This window comes from Panthera leo, chromosome C1 (genome assembly GCF_018350215.1).
Source record: "Panthera leo isolate Ple1 chromosome C1, P.leo_Ple1_pat1.1, whole genome shotgun sequence".
NCBI lineage: Eukaryota > Metazoa > Chordata > Mammalia > Carnivora > Felidae > Panthera > Panthera leo.
In genome coordinates this window covers 18,057,213-18,075,824 of record NC_056686.1, presented here as the reverse complement: position 1 = coordinate 18,075,824, position 18,612 = coordinate 18,057,213, and the positions used below count along the sequence as shown (strand labels likewise).

The window sequence follows — 18,612 nt, the reverse complement described above, 5'->3', positions numbered from 1 at the left end:
GGGGAGGGAGGGAGGGAGGGGGGGAGAGAGAGAGAGAGAGAGAGAGAGAGAGAATCTCAAGTAGGCTCCCAGCTGCCACTGCAGAGCCAGACATGGGGCTTGAACTCCCGAAACCATGAGATCATGACCTGAGCTGAGATCAAGAGTCGGACGCTTAACCGACTGAGCCACCCAGGCGCCCCGAGAAAGTGAACAATGTTTTGAAGATGGTATCAGTTGATGGAAAAAGATCAGAGAATAAGTTGAATGTGCAGTTTTTAGAGGTGTGAGACACCTGAACCCTATAAAAGCTTGGATTATCTTGATGAAAGGGTCCAAGTTTCTACCTTCCTTCTTCAGTGGAAATAAAAGGCAATTCTGATACACTTTCTGAATCATTTTTAAGGAGATTAGGGAGCCAGACAGCCCCCCCATCTATCTATACCCCAGGCCCGCCACTCACTAGCTGTTGTGATTTGGAGGAAGGAACTTCACCGCTCAGCGCCCCTGTTTCTGTAAAATGGGGATAATGACAGTACCTCAAAAAGGAGGATTAGAAGAATTAGTATCTGTAAAGTGCTAGATGCAGGACCGGTGTGTATGAAGCCGTTTGTAAGTGTTAGCTATGTGGCCAAGCAAAACGGTGTTTTGCTTCACTAGGACGGTGGAGGTGCAGGCAGGTGGGTCCCAGGGGAGTGGTGCAGGGAGCCCGGGCTTACCAATCACGGAGACGGCGCTGAGGGGCACGATCAGTGACAGCGGAGCGAAGGCATAGGAGGCGAACACACCCAGCTCGCCCAGCAGCATCAGGAACAGGCCCAGCCACCATGTTTTGGTCTTGAAGTAGGCCCGGGGATCCTTGGAGCCTGCCAGGCGGATGTGGCAGTACTTCTAGAAATCCGAGAAAGAATGTGACTTGCCCAGATGTTTGGGGAAAGATGCTGCGATGTATGTATCCTGTCTACCCCCACCCTCCCCGACCCCCCCCGCCCCCGCCCCCGCCTTTTCATTTAGGAAGGTTTGTCAGGTTCTGGAGTCCTTGTTCAGAGGAGAGGCAAGCAGTAGGGCTCTCAATACCCGACTGTCACTCTAAGACAGAAGTTCTCAAACTGGCTGGAAAGCCTCAAAAACTCCCGGGGAAGTTCTGAAAATATAAACATCTCGACCTCAGGGGAGGTGTGGGGGAGGCCTGGAAAGGTGCATTTCTAATGCACGTCACAGTCTAGAGTGGGAGCCGTGGTCTAGGACCCCCATGTTAGCCCGGCCTTGGCCTGAGTCTCTCTCTCTCTAACTGCAATGCCCAGGACTCCTCATGGGCACCTCAGGGTGCCTGCTCGGCCTCACTCCCTTCTGTAGATGCACTGGGGCAGCCCCGGGGGTATCGGTGGACGCTGCCTTCCCTTGGGTGGATACTTGGCCCAAGTATGCCCAACAGCCTTTGTTCTGGAAGTGCAGACTCGGGGCAGAGAAAGTGGGGTGGTGACTGAAGAGAGCCAGGCAGACTTAGAGGACCACGGGGCTCCTTAGGGGGGACCGTGAGGCGGGCTCCAGAGAAGCAGATGTGGAGGCAGGGATGCCGGTCTGTAGAAAGAAGAGCCTGAACCAAACAAGTGACTATGAGACCAAAAACACACAGAAACACTCCCGCACACGCGTGTGCGTGGGAGCCGAGATGTACCCGGTGCCCATGTGTGTTCATGTCCCTGCTCCGGGTCCACCGCAGCTAGAAGCTGAGTAGCACTGGCAGAGCAGAGCCAGCCTGTGTGCTGTGGGACGTATCCTGTCCACGGGTGTCCCCAAAGCAACCTCCGAGGCAGGGCTTGGGAGCAGGTACCTGCTTGCCAGCTGGGATGGGCTAAGGGGGCCGGCTTCCAGAGCAGTTGCTCCAGGGCCCCCAGGGATTCTAAGTAATGGTGAGTGCTGTCATCAGAGCAGAGGGGTGATGGGGGGGATGACATGGGGGCGAAGAAGATTCTGGAACAACCCACAAGATATTGTAGGCCCAGCCCAGGAATGGAGTAGACAGCGTCCCACGGTGAGGAGGCAGCGGGGTCCGCACCAGACGCCCCCGCTGATCAGAGCTGTGTCTCCGCTGTAGACGGTGCTGGTGACTGACACTTACCTGCAGGTTAAGCGCGATGCTGACCACAAGGTGCCCGAAAATTGCCAAAAGGGCGCCGATCAGGTTTTCCTGTAAGGAAAATTCACAGGAGAAGATGTGAACTGGGTCGAAGCTAAAGGGCCCCAGGGCACATCTGAGGTCCCACTGTTTGCTGTCCCCAAACCAAACCAGGAAAACATCTGCCACAAAGCCACACCCCTGACCTTCTATTGGAGTTTTACTACTCATGGTCAACACGGCTGCTTTGCTGGTTTACAAAACATTGCCCTGAGCTGGATACTTCCACAAAGCAACGTCCTTTGTCCACCGGTCATAAAGACCTGGTAAGGCCTGAATCTGCTCTGCTATTCCCTTAATGGATCGACTCCCCTTAGTCTTGTGCAGGAAAGCAAATCAGAATTTACAAGAGAAACAAAGGCAGGAATACAATTTGCCATTTTATCAGTGGATTCGTCATGTTGCCAGAGGGGTCTCAATGAGACTCTTTTTTAAGTTTTTAATATTTATTTTTGACAGAGAGAGACACACAAAGAGTGTGAGTGGGGGAGGTTCAGAGAGAGAGGGAGACACAGAATCTGAGGTGGGGTCCAGGCTCTGAGCTGCCAGCACAGAGCCCGACGCGGGGCTCGAACCCACGAACCATGAGATCAGGCCTGAGCTGAAGTCGAAGTCGAACACTTAACCGACTGAGCCACCCAGGCGCCCCTCAGTGAGACTCTTTAAACTGGCTAATGTGCTTAATTTTTAATCATTTCATTTATAAACATTTAATTTCTATCACCTTAAGAATAAGGTTCAGATTTCTTGGCATGGCATTTTCTTTTAACCTTAAAAGATGACTACCAAATATATATTCATTGTAGAACAATCAGGGAATACAAATAAATGACAGGAACAGTAACAATTATGACATAATAGAAAAGCCACCTGTAATTCCAAAACCCAGAGACAACTCCTGCAAACATTTTGTTCTTGTAAACTTTTTTCTGTCCATAATTCAGATATGAATGACAATGTTAGTTCATTTGATAAAAATAAGACTATAATCTTTTTATAACCCATTTTTACTTAAGATATTATAAACACATTCCCCTGTCAAGCATATTTAATTCATCATTTTTAATAAATATCAAATAACTCGTCATTTCAATGTACCGTATTTTTTATCATTGCTTCTCCATTATTGGGTATTGAGGCTGTTTCCTTTTTTGAAAACACTGCTCTAACTGAATATCCTAGTACATGCATTTTTGTGCATTTATGAGGATTAGGATTACCTCCTTGGGATAAATTCTCAGAAGGGGGACTGCTGGGTCAGAGGGTACTTGCCTCAGCATTTAAACCACACTATACTATGTTGCCAACACACCCTCCGGGGTTATTTCACCACTAAACACCAAGAAATGTTCTATCTTAGCCAAATATGAATCCTCCCTCCCCAGGATGGGCCTTTTCCAACTCCCCCTAAGCTCAAGAGGTTCCTCCCTCCCTGTGAAATATGCTGGGTCCTTAAGGCCTGGGCGGGCCCTAGGAAATCAGCTGTGAGCGAGACAAACACAGTCCTGCAATTCATCTAGAAGACCTAATTAGCAAGTGGTAAGGCAGGGAGTCAAGCCTCTGTCCCTCTCTCCTCCCCTCTTTCCTGGAATCCTGAGGGCCTAGACAGCTAAGAAGGTAGTTGGTTGTGGAAGAGGAGGAGGGAGGGGGTGTTTTCACTGACAGAAACCACCATGGCCTGTCCTTGACTTTGTCCCCAGCAAGGTGCAGCATTGCAAAATAAAGGAAGGATGCTGAGCTGGGAGCCAGGAGACCTGGGTTCTAGGTATAGCTCTGCTGCCTCGTCACTGCATGGCCTTGGGGGAGTCCCTTCCCCTCATCAGGCTTGTGTGTCCCCGTCTGGAAAATGTAAACGCCAGCCCAGATAACCTCTAAGGATCCTTCCAGCCCCCACCTAAGCCTCTGGTCACCTAAGCCAGACTGCCAACAGAAACCAAGTGAATGAGCAGGCCAGACAGGAACCTGACTTTCGTTCATTTCACTTTAGAAAACAACTCCTTAATAGAAGGTCATTGAGGGCATCTCATGGACCCAAGGGAGCTGGCTTCCACTTCCTCCCCAGAAGGCTCTCACTGCTTGAGCTGCACTTCCTTGGTCCTTCTCCATCTCTGTTGATGTGTTTTTGCTGTCTCTCTCTCTCTTTTTTTTTTTTTTAAATGTTTATTTATTTTTGACAGACAGAGACAGAGACAGAGACAGAGCATGAGCGGGGGAGGGGCAGAGAGAGAGGGAGACAGAATCCGAAGCAGGCTCCGGGCTCCGAGCTGTCAGCACAGAGCCCGACGTGGGGCTAGAACTCACGGACCGCGAGATCGTGACCTGAGCCAGAGTCGGACGCTCAACAGACTGAGCCACCCAGGTGCCCCTGCTGTCTGTCTCTTCTTAAACAGACTTAAGCAGAAACCATGTCCTTCCTGTGGGATCATAAGATCTCAGAGCTAAAAGGGTCACTGGAGATCCACCAGGCCAGGGTTTCCCTAACTGGGTTCCTAGAGATGTCAATGGGATTCTGAGGCAAAAAGCACCACATAGTTAAGTAAGTTTGGGAAACACTGGATCCTGGGTGCACGGCTTGGAGGCCACAGTGCACTGGCAGGTCGGAGGGCCTCACGGGCAGTTCCTCCTCGGCCATCCCAGGTGTCCCAAACCTACTTGGCTCTAGAACTCGTGGTCTGCAGACATCTGTGATGCTCACCCGCCTGCCATTTGAATCCCGTTCCTTTTGGTCTGGCAACAGCACCCTGATTTTGCTGTGGAAGGCTCCCTCTTGCCCCCGCTCCCCCTTGCAAAGTCTCATTGGGACTGTTACTCCAAGTGCTCTGTCCTCCCTGGACAAAGACGGGCCTAGACTCAAGCTTGAGCCAACCAGGCAGGTCAGAGCCTCTCTCTGGGGTATACATCTTGAACAGAGAAGCATGGAGGCCTGAAAGAAGGCTGGGCTCACTGCTGCCCAAGGCCAGGCCTGGGCAAGTCAGGCCCCAGGGGCCATCCTGGTGCCTGGGACTTCCCCAGACCTCCTTCTCTAGCCCTTCCTTCCATTCTGGGAGCAGCCCCGCAGTCTTTTTTGCTCGAGTTGGTTTCTATTGTTTGCCCCACAGAGCCCGAGCCCATGCTTTATGGGATGCAGTTCGGGTACGTGTTTATAATGAGTCCAACTCCTAGTAAACCTGAGTGTTCATTTCTTCGAAGGATGGCTTTTGCAGACCAAAAAAAAAAAAAAGCGCCTCTCTGTATTACATTGATTTTTTTTTTTTTTAATTATATTTGCTAGGGACGCCTGGGTGGCTCAGTTGGTTAAATATCAGACTTTGGCTTGAGTCATGATCTCCTGGTTCGTGAGTCTGAGCCCCGTGCTGGGCTCTCTGTCGTCGGCACAGAGCCTGCTTCAGATCCTCTGTCCTCTTCTCTTTCTGCCCCTGCTGTGCTCATTCTCTCTCTCTCTCTCTCAAAATAAATAAACTTAAAAAAATTATATTTGCTATAAAAAAACCGATTCACAAATTTCATTTCTTTTACATAAAATCTTACCAAGGAACTAAGAAATGCTTGTAAGTCTAATAAACTGCACTTAAGAATATAACAAACATACGTCTTAAATATTCCAATGCCGTTTACATACAATAAATTCTGTTATTCCTTCCAGTTTAAAAAGCAAATGACGGAACTTCTGCTTCCAGCAAGATGGAGCGGACTCACTTTTTCTTATGCTTCCTGCTGTGTACAACAGGAAACCCTGGATGTTGTATACAAAGCAAACATGAGATGACTCTGAAAGGTGGAGAGGAGAAGGCAGACAGGCTGGGGAGCTGGGGGCCCGAGGAACGACACGGCAGTGGGTTCCCTGGGTTTTCTCCTCACCTCACGTCGCTCAGACTCGAAGCTGAAGAAACGGGCAACCTGGGAATAATAATGGGTATAGACAAAAAAGCTCTAAGAAAAGCCCGTGCTCTCTAGCCAAAAGACCAGAAGATGAGCAGTCAAGCAAGACAGAAAACTTTTATTGTTTTTATTAAAAAAAATTTTTTTTTAAATGTTTATCTATTTTTGAGAGAGAGAGGCAGAGTGCGAGTGGGGGAAGGGCAGAGAGAGAGGGGGAGACACAGAATCCAAAGCAGGCTCCGGGCTCTGAGCTGTCAACACAGAGCCCGATGTGGGGCTTGAACCCATGAACTGTGAGATCATGACCCAAGCTGAAGTCGGATGCCTAACCAACTGAGCCACCCAGGCGCCCCAAGACAGAAAACTTTTAGACAACTGCTGTATTCCAAATATCACAGGAAAAAAAATAGCTCCCCCCCCCCCACCGACCCAATCCCCAACACCAGCAGAGGCCAAGGAGGGAGCCTAGATTTCCAACCTTTCACAGTTATAACAAGACACCTTAACCCACATGCTGGGATTATCAGAGAAGGCCCAGGACGGATCTGGGGTCCAGTGATGAGGCACCTCCCCACCCCACAGAGTGAGAAGAGCCCACACGGGGAGCGTGGACTTCTAACCCCAGCTGGCAGCAGCGAAGTCCCCTTCTCCTACTGGGTGGTGTCAGTGGAGGCCTAGTGGAGAGGCAGGACTTTTACCATTACACTTTCACAATTATACTGTCCGAGTTGGGGTTACCATTTCTGGTAAATAAAAGTGGAATGATGCCTGCCAAACATCTCTCTCATCTCTGTATGCCCTCAAGAGGTGGGAATTTTTCTCCCCACCATCCGAATCTGGGTAGGCCTTGTGAATGAGGTGGAAATGAAGCTCTGGGACTTCCGGGCTCAGGCCTTATACCTTCTACTTTTGTACAGAGGGAACTCAACCACCTATAAAGAAGTCTAGCCTATCCATAAGGAGGGACAGGGGTCATGTGGAAGACCAAATAGATATATGAGTGGGCCCAGTCAACAGCAAGAGAAGAGAAAGGCCCAGCCATCTCGGCCAACTGCCAGCTGAGTAAGCCACCCCAGCTGAGGCTCCAGACATGAGTGATGCCATTTTGGATTCTCCAGCCCCGGTCCAGCACTCCAGATGATACTGTAGCCCAAATTTGCCCTCTTAAGAACAATTTAAGTGTATAATGCAGTACTGTTAAATATAGGCACAAAGATCTCTGGAATTTATTCATCTTCCGTAATTGAGACTCTAGGCCTGTTGATTAGCAACTCCCATTTCCCCTCCCCGCCAACCCCACAACCACCATTCTACTCTCTGATTCTGCGAGTTTGACTATGGTCTACAGCTCATCTAGGTGGAATCATGTGGTATTTGTCGGTCTGTGATTGGCTTACTGCCTCAGTGAGTGTTAGCTGCTCTAACAAATACCACAGACTGGGTAGCTTCAACAATATTTTTCACAGTTCTAAAGGCTAGCAAGTCCAAGATCAAGATTTTGGTTGATTCTGTTCCTGCTTAGAGGTCTCTTCCTGGTTTGCAGGTGGATACCTTCTTGCTATATCCTCACATGTCAGAGAGAGAGAGAGAGAGAGAGAGAGAGGGAGAGAGAGAGAGAGAGAGAAATGATCCTTCTGTGTCTCTTCTTACAGGGGCACTAATCCCATTCACAAGGGCTCCACATTCATGACCTCATTATCTCCCAAAGGTCTCACCTCCAAAACATCACATTGGGGACTGGGGCTTTAATATATAAATTTTGGCAGGGGAGGTGGGGGTGGGGGGGAGGATGACAAACATGTAGCCCGTAGGACTTATTTTACTTTGCATTTTGTCCTCAAGTTTCATCTCCGTTGACACAGACTGTTTTCCTTTTTCAGAAAGATGTTTTTCTTTCTCAAGGCTGCATAATATTCACAATATTCCATTGTATGGATACATCACGTTTTCTTTCTTCATTCATCGTCAGTGGACATTTAGGTTATTTCCACACCTTGACTATTGTGGATAGTACTGCGATCAATACTCAAGTCCTATTATCTCTTTTACATCCTGACTTCAACTCTTTTGGATCCTGTTCAGATTCTTGACCTGTAGAATTGCAAGCAGTAAAATGGTTGTGGTTTGTAAATTTAGGTTTCCAGGTGGTTTGTTACTCAGTAGTAGCTAACTGATACACTTCCTTAGTAAACCGAGGTTGATGAACGATCCAGCAGTTTCTGTCTGGGACTCAAGATCTGACTCTATCCCAGATATTCACTAACAGGTAGCTTTCGTCTTTCATCCGACTTGAGTGTGTATGATTCTCCTGCTTGTTTTCCCCACCCCCTTTCTTTGCCCAGCTAATGTCTTCCCATTGTAATGCCTGACTTGAGATGCTCTTTAAGGCCATTCTATAGACCTAGAATATCTTTATTTAACCCATCATTACCTTTTTTATTGAGGTAAAATTCACAAATCATAAAATTCACCATTTTGACCTTTTAAAAGTATCCCACACAGTGGTTTTCGGTCTATTCACAATGTTATGAGTGACACCATTGAAAATGGTGGAATAGAGAATTCCAGGGACCCACCTCTCCAGAATAACAGCTAATGAGCTGACAAAACCTATCAGAATCACTTTGTTTATACAACCCTGGGGTCTAGCCAAAAACATGTAACAATCAGAGGAGGGCATGGTGAAGAGAGAAGCTGTTGCTTTACGGTAAGAGAGCACTGTGGCATTTTAAATTGCCTGCCTCCCATCCCTTACACCCCAGATCTGTGACAGCCATGAGGACACAGAGAGAGTGATACATGAACCTTATTTTTTTAAAAACTGTGGTTGTGGATTCTGACCTGTCTGGTGATCCCTGAAGGGTTGGCACAGGGCTTGTCTTTGTTCTGTCTGACTTTAAAGCCTTTAAAGGTACAAGTAATGGCTGTGTAACAGCTTGGGGCAAGGGACAGTACTCAGGAGGAGCAACAGACAGAAAGAAAAGCCTGGCAGGAAGAGTCTGGGAAAGGAGATACACAGAGGATAAGGGCTTTCTAAAGTCTCCATGTATACCGGGGAATCAAAAAGGCCATGCATGTAGCCAGGGCTGGATGCATGCTCCAAAAAGGCCTGATTAAACACTAGCCTTCACCTCTGGCTGGCCTGCAGGCTGGATACAAGCAGGGAGCAAGGGCTAAGGCACAGGGGTATAAATGGCCTGACCAAGCATTGGAGGGCCCCGACACACAGCCAATGTGCTTAGACTGGCAGAATTGGGGGAGGGTTTTTTTTTTTTTCCTCTTTTTTTCCTTTTTTGGATCTACGTGGTTAAGGAAACTGTCAAAACACAAGGTGACCACCCAACAGGAACAGACTTCATCAGGCTGGATACAACAGCGGTCACATGGACTTTATGAAAAGAATTTAGAAAAATCACGAAAACGAACAAACACTAACAAACCACAGCAAGCAACGACAGCAAACGGGGGAGGGGTGCACATCTGATTTCTACAGTTGCAACACAATATTGGAAATGTCCACTTTTCATCAGTGTTGTACAACCATGCGACTCTCTAAATCCCAAGCATTTCCACCATCTCCCCCCAAAAGAAACCCCAAACCCATTAGCAGTCCCTCTCCGTTCCCCGTCACCCCAGCCCCCGGCAACCACTAATCTACTTCCTGTTTCTGGACCTGTCCTATTCTGGACATTTCATATAAATGGAATCCTACAGTATGTGGTCTTTTGTGTCTGGTTTCTTTCATCGAGCATAATGTTTTAAGGTTCGTATGTTATAACACGTACCAATACTTCATTCCCCTTTATGGTCAAATAATGTTCCATTATGTGGATATAACACATTTTGTTTATCCAATCACCAGTCACGTCTGAGTTATCGCCACTTTCTATTACAGATAACTAACATCCTTGTACGAGTTTTTGTACCAACATATATTTTCGAGTCTCTTGGGTATCTATGGTGACTATTTTAACTTTTGGGCGAATGATCAAACTGTTTTCCATAGTGGCTGCACCTGTTTACATTCCCACCGGCTGAGGACTCCAATTTCTCCACATCCTGGCCAACACTTGTTATTTTTCTTTTTTAAAAGTTGATGATGGGGCACCTGGGTGGTTCAGTCGGTGACAAGTCCGACTTCAGCCCATGGATCAAAGAGTAATTTCAACTTTCAAGTCTTATTTTCTAAGAAATACATTTCTTTTTTTCAAAAAAAATTTTGACGTTTATTTTTGAGAGAGAGAGAGAGAGAGAGAGAGAGAGAGAATGAACAAGTAGGGAAGAGGCAGAAAGAAAGGGAGACACAGAGTCCAATCCGGGCTCCAAGCTGTCAGCACAGAGCCTGATGCGGGGCTTGAACTCGTGAACCACGAGATCACGATCCAAGCCGAAGTTGGATACTTAACCAACTAAGCCACCCAGGCGCCCCCAAGAAATACATTTCCTAAGGCTATAGATGCCAGAGAGAGTGATTTCTCTGATGGATCTGGGCAAAGTAAACTGAAAACCTTCAAGAAAGGATTCACCATTCTAGATGCTGTTAAGAATATTTGTGATTCATACAAAGAGATCAGAACATCAACATTAACAGGAGTTTGGAAGAAGTTGATTCCCACCATCATGGATGACTGTGAGGGGTTCAAGGCTTCAGTGGACGAAGTCACTGTGGATGTGGTGGCAACAGCAAGTGAAGTAGAACTAGAAGGGGAGCCTGAAGATGTGCCGGAATTGTTGCGATCTCATGATACACTTGAATGGATGAGGAGTTGTTTCCCATAGACGAGCAAAGAAAGTAAGACAATGGTGAACGGAGAATCTACTCCCGGTGAAGATGCTGTGAAGATTATTGAAATGACAACAAAGGATTTGCAATATTACATAAACTGAGTTGATAAAGCAGCAGCAGGGTTTGAGAGAAGTGACCCCAATTTTGAAAGAAGTCCTACTGTGGGTAAAATGCTATCAAACGGCGTCACAGGCTATAGAGGAATTGTCTGTGAAAGAAAGAGTCCATCGGAGCAGCAAATGTCACTACTGTCTTATTTTAAGAAATTGCCCCAGCCACCCCAGCCTTCAACACCCACCACCCTGATCAGTCAGCAGCCATCAATATGGAGGCAAGAGCCTCCACCAGCAAAAAGATTCTGACTTGAAGCTCAGATGATGATTAGCATTTTTAAGCAATAAAGTCTTTTAAAATTAAGGCACGACATTGCTTTTTAGACATAACGCTACTGCACATTTAATAGACTAAAGTATAGCGTAAACATAATTTTATATGCACTAGGAAACAAAAAATTCATTTGACTCACTTTACTGCAATATTTACTTTGTTGTAGGTTGTCTAGAACCAAATTTGCAATGTCTCCAATGTGTGCCTATACCTATGTTTCTAAGGGTTTTATAGTCCTAGCTCTTACATTTAGGTGTCTGATCCATTTCGAGTTATTTTTTGTATATGATGGGAAGAAGGAATCCAACTTCATTCTTTCACATGTGGATATCCAGTTGTCTCTGTCTCATTTGTTTAAAACACTATTCATTCCTCACAGAAGTAGTCTTGGCACCCTTGTCGAAAATATGTTGGCCATAGATGTGTTGGTTTATATTTGGACTCTGTATCGATATGTGAGTCTATCCTTCGGTCACTATCACATGGTTTTGATTGCTGTAGCTTTGCAGTAAGTTTTGAAATCAAGAAGTTGAAATCCTCCAACTTTGTTCTTCTTTTTCCAAGACTGTTTTGGCCAGTTGGGGTTCCTCATGTCTGCATATGAATTTTAGGATGAGATTGCTCAAGGTATTTTTTTATTCAAAAATTTTTAAAAATGTTTATTTATTTTTGAGAGAGAGAGAGACAGAGCACAAGCAGGGGATGGGCAGAGCGAGAGGGAGACACAGACTCTGAAGCAGGCTCCAAGCTCTGAGCTGTCAGCACAGAGCCTGATGCGGGGCTCGAACTCATGAACCGTGAGATCATGACTTGAATCGAAGCTGGATGCTTAACCGACTGAGTCACCCAGGGGCCTCTCAAGGTATTTTCCAATTTCCCCTGTAATGTCTTCACTAACTCACTGGTTACTTAGGAATGTGTTGTTTAAATTCCACATATGTGAACTTCCTACTTTATTGTTATGAATTTCCTTTTGCTATTGATTTCTCACTTTATTCCATTGTGATCAGAGAACATACTTTATATGATCTCAGTCTTTTACATTTATTGACATTTGTTCTATGGCTTAATGTATGCTCTATCCCAGAGAATATATGCTCTATGCCATATGTTCCATATGCACTTGAGAATAATGGGTATTTTGTTACAACTGAGTGAGATGTTCTATAGATGTTGGTTGAGTCTAGTTGGTTGTTGTTCAAGTCTTCCATTTTCTTTTTATTTTATTTTATTATTTTTTTTATTATTTAAAAAAATTTTTTTAACGTTTATTTATTTTTGAGACAGAGAGAGACAGAGCATGAACGGGGGAGGGTCAGAGAGAGGGAGACACAGAATCTGAAACAGGCTCCAGGCTCTGAGCTGTCAGCACAGAGCCTGACGCGGGGCTCGAACTCACGGACCGCGAGATCGTGACCTGAGCTGAAGTCGTTCGCTCAACTGACTGAGCCACCCAGGCGCCCCCAAGTCTTCCATTTTCTTGACAGTGAGGTACTGCTAGTGAGGTCCTGAAGTATCCAATGATAACTGCTGGACTGCCTGTTTCTTCTTTCCATTCTGTCAATTTTTGCTTCATGTATTTTGGTGTATATATTTTATTATTGTTATATCTTCTTGATAGATTGACTCTTTTACCATTATGTAATGTTCTTCTTTGTCACTCGTAATAATTTTCATCTTAAAGTCTATTTTGTCTGATGTTAGTTTAGCTAGTTCAGCTCTCCTTTGGTTATTGTTTGCATGGACTATCTTCTCCCACTTTTTTATTTTCAATCTTTTTTTGTCTTTGAATCTAAAGTGAGTATCTTGTAAATAGCATATACTTGGATTGTGTTTTTTAAAAAATCTATTCTGCCAATCTGTCCCCTTTAATTGGAGAGTTTAATTCATTTACATTTAATGTAATTACCGATAAAGAAGGATTTCTACTGTTTTGTTTTCTATATGTCATGTCTTTTTTTTTTTTGTTCCTCAGTTTCTCCATTACTGCCTTCTTTTGTGTTAAAGAGATATATTTCTTAGTGTACCATTTTAATTCCCTTATAATTTCTTTGACTATTTTTGAGTTATTTTCTTAGTGATTGTGTTAGGGATTATAATTGCCATATTCAAGCATGTGATAAGGCATTTATAATTGCAATTATATGTACAAATATTATAGTACATATAATAGTAAATTTAGTATTTAGTAAATAGTAAATATTTGTATCACATACTATAATTAAAATACATGTATTGAAATACAGTATAGGCAAAGATGTAGTAAAATTAACAAGATTTCAATTTCCCCAACCCTTTCTGGATATATCAGGTTAACCCAATGTGCCTCTAGGTGAAAACTTATCAGCATAATTGATAATGCCTTTTTGGTCAATGTCACAGAACTTATTGAGGAGGAACAAAATAGGTCACCCCAAAATATGTCACTTTGGCATATTGATTATTTTGAATTAAAGTCACTTAAGAAACAGCCAGTACAAGAAGGATACTCTGAGGCCCCATTTGTCCTCCTGAAAGTGGGAAATAAGTCTCCATGTGAAAGGTACCTTCCCAGTATGTACCAGAAGGAAGAAAGACATTCTTGTCACCAGAGATAGGAAATTTAAGGCCAAGAAACCTGTATAAACAAAACTTGCTACTACTTCACTAATTTACTACCCAAAGCCCAACCCCTTTTGTCTTATCAATTCTTCACAAATCTATTGTCTAAAAGGTATGAAAGTTACCAGCTTTGGTTACTTCTTTGGGGCCTCCATATGTATGCCATTAAATTTTTCTCTTGTGGAATCTATCTTATGTCAATTTAATTATTAGACCAGCCAAAGAATCTACAAGGAGAGGGAGCCTACACTGTGAAAGCCAAACAAATACTGTGGTAAATGAAATGTATATAGTACTTTGTTTTGAATGAGGCCGAAAGAGGCTCTCCTCATATTGTTAGCTGATAAGTCAATAAAAATAGTTTATCACTATGCGGTTTTTAGCACGAAACTTAGAAGGAATTGAAAGAATTTAGGGATGCTGCCATAACAACATTCCTTCCATTCCAGGTACTTCTGTGAACACGTTCTCAGCACCTCTAGCTATAAAACCCCAAACCTGCAACACAGCTGATGCTAAAATCTGTCCCATTCTAGCCATCAGTAATATTTGTCTTGAATATTAAAAACAAAGTCCCATTCTCATTCAGATATTCATTTAAAAAATTTTTTTGAATTGTTTATTTATTTATGAGAGAGAGCAAAAGAGAGAGAGAAAGTGAGGGGCAGGAGGGGCAGAGAGAGAGGGAAACACAGAAATTAAAGCAGGCTCCAGGCTCTGAGCTGTCAGCACAGAGCCGGATGCAGGGCTCAAACTCATGGTCTGTGAATTCATGACCTGAGCTGAAGTCGGACGCTTAACTGACTGAGCCACCCAGGTACCCCCAGATATCCATTCTTCATATGTTATTTTATGCTTGATAATTATTATAAAACTTTATATTACATTAATCAACTGCTTTTATTCAATTGTAGCAATAAAAAGCTTCTGGGTTGAATCAGTTATTTCTGAACATGTTAAAAAGAAAGCCAGAGGCCCAAAATGGCCTCACTTAGGCCAACTCACCAAACTGGGGCTTAATACCTCCCCTAACTGAAGTTCTAACCTCCCCCAGAAATGTAGTCTTAACTGGTCAGTCAGGAAGCTTCTGGTCAACACCAATAAAGTACTCTGTCACATGGACTCTCTCTATCCCCCAAAGGAAGATGACACAATCCACCTAATAAGACCCTTTTGTCCCCAAAGGTCATCTCACCTGAAATAGTCCTTTTTTTCTGTTTATAACTTTCTTGTCTTGCTTTTAAAACCCCTTCCCTTTCTGTAGCCCTTTGGAGCTCCCCTCTAGTTGCTGGATGTGATGCTGCCTGATTCATGAATCAATTAATAAAGCCAATTAGATCTACAAAATTTACTTGGTTGAATTTTTGTTATTTCACAAACCTTATGCCAAAGGAAACATTAACAAAGTGAAATTCGATCGCCTATTTTACATCCTTTCTTGTAGACAAGTAGGATATGTGTCCATATAATTTTTAAGTGTTAAAACACAGACACTGTTTGGGGACAAAATTCTGTGGGGGAAAGGTCGGGAAAATACCAAGTTAGGGAGAAACAGGAATGACGTAAAAATTTCCGACTGCTAAGGAAGAGCTTTTTCAGGGGCTCCTGGGGGGGCTCAGTTGGTTGAGTGCCCGACTCTTAGTTTTGGCTCAGGTCACGATCCCAGGGTCAGGGGATGGAGTCTGTCAGGCTCCACGCTGAGCGTGGAGCCTGCTTAAGATTCCCTCCCTCCCTCCCTCCCTCTCTCTCTCTCTCTCTCCCCGCCTCTCTCCCTCTCCCCCACTTGTGTGCGCGCGCACTCTCTCTCTCTCTCAAAATAAAAAAATAAAATAAAAAGAAGAGTTTGTTCCGAAGGCTGATGGTAGATATCACGTGGGCTTCATATCTCAGGGGCTATAAAAAAAATACTCGTATTAAAATGTGCTAGAAACGACATACTTTGCAAATATAAACTTGTGACACAAGTTTTATGTCTTAGATGTCAACCAAAGGAATGAATGGGGAAACACAAGGTGTTTCTTTAGAGGGTCAAGTCTGAAGACCCCAAAGGAAGCCCTTCATTAAGTGTAGCTCATTAAGGCTACAGAGCAAGGAACTCATCCTCAAGGAGGCAGAGATCTGGGGCCAGGCAGGCACTCGGCGCACAAAGTCAGTTTATCTACGCTAATGATTAATGGTTCAAAGAGTTAACTGGCAGTGATTCTACAGCGACTGCCTTGGGCAGAGAGGAGACAGAAGGACCCTGGTTCTGGCTCCCACAACACCTCACAGCTGCCTTATTTCCTTTATGGGGGACAAAGGGGAGCTGGAACCAGGCTCTGGGAGTTGTGCAGAAACCGGAGACCACAGCGAGGGCTTTTCAGAGGGCACGTGGGGATCACGCGGCTGCAGGTTCAAGGGCGGGCTGGGGGATTTGCTTCACCTCCTCGCTAGCTGGGTCAGCAGTGCCCCTCTCTCAGAGCTGGTGCGTGGACTTCCTGAGATAGTTGGGAGAAAGCACTTACCTCGGTAACTTGGAACTAGGGTGAGCTGGAGGAAACTGCCACTATTTTGCCACTTGGACCCATATGAAATGGTAGTTTCATATGGTTCAACCTATAACTGGTAGCTATTTTATTTTTACCGCAAGAGACTAAGCTGTCCTCAGATGCAATGCCGATGAGGTCCACAAGGCTGCCCGAGAGTGTGCTAACAACTCGCCAGGTGGAAGTAAAGAGATCAAGAAGGGAAATGAGCCCCTGTGGCCATGTAGACAAGTCAATACTATTTCGGGGAGGAGGATGGTGAGGGCCCAAACCTAGAAATAAAAACTGTAGGGGCTCCTGGGTGGCTCTGACTCTTGATCTCGGCTCAGGTCGTGATGTCGTGGGTTTGCGGGTTTGAGCCCCATGTCGGGCTCTGAGTGTGGAGCCTGCTTGGGATTCTGTCTCCCTCTCTCTCTCTCAGAATAAATAAATAAACTTAAAAAAAAAATTATAAGCAGGCTAAGCAGCAGAAAAACAAGGTTAAGAGGTTACTATGATAATCAAGGACGGTATTTACGGAGTGTTTTTATACATACACATTAGGTGTGGCGTGAAACCCTTTCCATGCGTTGCCTTTGGGCCATAACCCACCTATGAAGTGTGTACTGTCAGGAGTCCTAGGTTCGGCACACGGGTTGGAAGGACTTTACACGTGAACAAAGTAAGGCCCAAAGAAATGTAACAACTTGGCAGAGGTGGGGACGGGAGGCTCTGTGTCGCTCCAGGTCTGACTTCCAGTCTCCCGACTGTCACTATTCCTCCGGGCTGTCTCCCACTGTGTTCTCTGAGGTGCCCTTCAAAGGCGGTGCAGGTAAATTAGGAAAATAAGACAACCCTGTCTCGGGAGTGCTACATTCCCAGTAGTGACACAGGCGGCTGGGGTTTCTTTTAAAAGCCATTTCCACAAGTATATCAATCTCCACGCATAATAACTGGCTACAGACAGACCTGGTTAGTAACAGCGCAATATAATTAAATGCCCTTTCATCCAGGCATTTCAAAGGGCTTCATCAAAGTTAATTATGCCCCAAGCCCTTGTGAAGTGGTGCTTGATTCAATTTTGTGAGCATTGAAAGTCAGGCAAAGGCGATGCCACCGGCCCAGGGGTTACACAGTTTGAACGTACACCTATTAGCAGTCCTCAAGTGTGTGGCAAGAGGCGATTCAGAGTCGAGGTGACAACCGGCAGAACTCCTGACGTTAAGCTCCGCCCCCAAACCTCAGAGCTGGAAAACTGCAAAATGGGGGTGTCTGGGTCTGCCGGCAGGGAGGGAACGAGGTGTGGGGCCCGGGTGGCTTCCGCCTCTGGACGAGCCACCGACTTCCTCTTTTTGCAGAGGAACCACACCAGGTGTGTTCACAGAAGTTATTTAAAGGGGGAAGTGTTCAACAAGTCCACGTGGATGGCTAACCTAGAACAGGGATTTGACCTTGGACTCAGTGACTCTGTCTCAAGACTAAAACAGATTCCTGCCCCACTGAGGGGCAGGTTGGGAGAACTGCCTGGTGGTGGCCTCAGGCCAGCATCTTCACCTGCCATAATATCTTTGGATCCTGAGTTCCTCCGCACGCGATGTCAGATGGGGACGATGCCGCTGAGGCAACACCTAACTGCCTCCCAACTGGCTCTCGACTTCATTGGGCAGAGTCCACTGAGGTGGAAGAGAAGGGAGGAAAGTGGCAAGGGCCAGCCTCATTTGGAGGCAAATACCTCCATGGGGGCTCCTGCCAGTGGAGAATTTCAACTGCCCGAGAAAGACCAAGACATGGCCAAAGTCAGAGTGAGCAAGTGGCAGGGCCGGACCTTAACAGGTGTCCCCAGCACTTTGGTCCCATATATACAGGTGAGGAAGTAGTGAGGCCTCCCAACTATCAGGAACTTTATATTGAGGACACAGGTCGACCCAACTGGGACGCTTTGAAAACGAAAGGGGGCTCTATTAATATATGTGGCCGTGAGGCACAAGCCAGGACTTTTGGTCCCTGTACTCTTAGTGCAGCCTCTGGATGGGAAGGGCTGCTGGAGAGGGAAGGAGGGTGAGGGCCACACTACAAGCAGGCAGCAAGGCTTCAAACTCAGCTGCTTTCTTGGCGTGGCTTCAACAGACCTCAATGTCAAGGGTGGGGCAGCAAAATCAAGGTCACTTCTCTCTCTGCTTCAGCTTCCCTGTGTGGATTCTGAAGACCAGAAGTCCTGGGCTGGGGTCCTGCCTGTGCCACTTACTGCTGTATGACTTCAGGGGAATTACCTTAACTCTCTGAGCTTTGGCTTCCCC

General features: G+C 45.6%; 1 protein-coding gene across 3 annotated transcripts in view; it reads right to left on the bottom strand.

Moving 5' to 3' along the window:
* NIPAL3 (NIPA like domain containing 3) overlaps positions 1 to 18,612 on the bottom strand; it is a 48,564-nt gene that overhangs the window by 21,623 nt on the left and 8,329 nt on the right. For 2 of the 3 annotated variants that reach the window (XM_042949845.1, XM_042949846.1), the window contains exons 3-4: positions 2,102 to 2,170; positions 699 to 870 (exon numbers count right to left, since the gene is read on the bottom strand). In XM_042949845.1, coding sequence (XP_042805779.1) covers positions 699 to 870; positions 2,102 to 2,170 — 241 coding nt within the window. Of the gene's footprint in view, positions 1 to 698; positions 871 to 2,101; positions 2,171 to 10,653; positions 10,887 to 18,612 lie in introns of those variants that run through there. The other variant, XM_042949847.1, reaches the window with a different exon arrangement.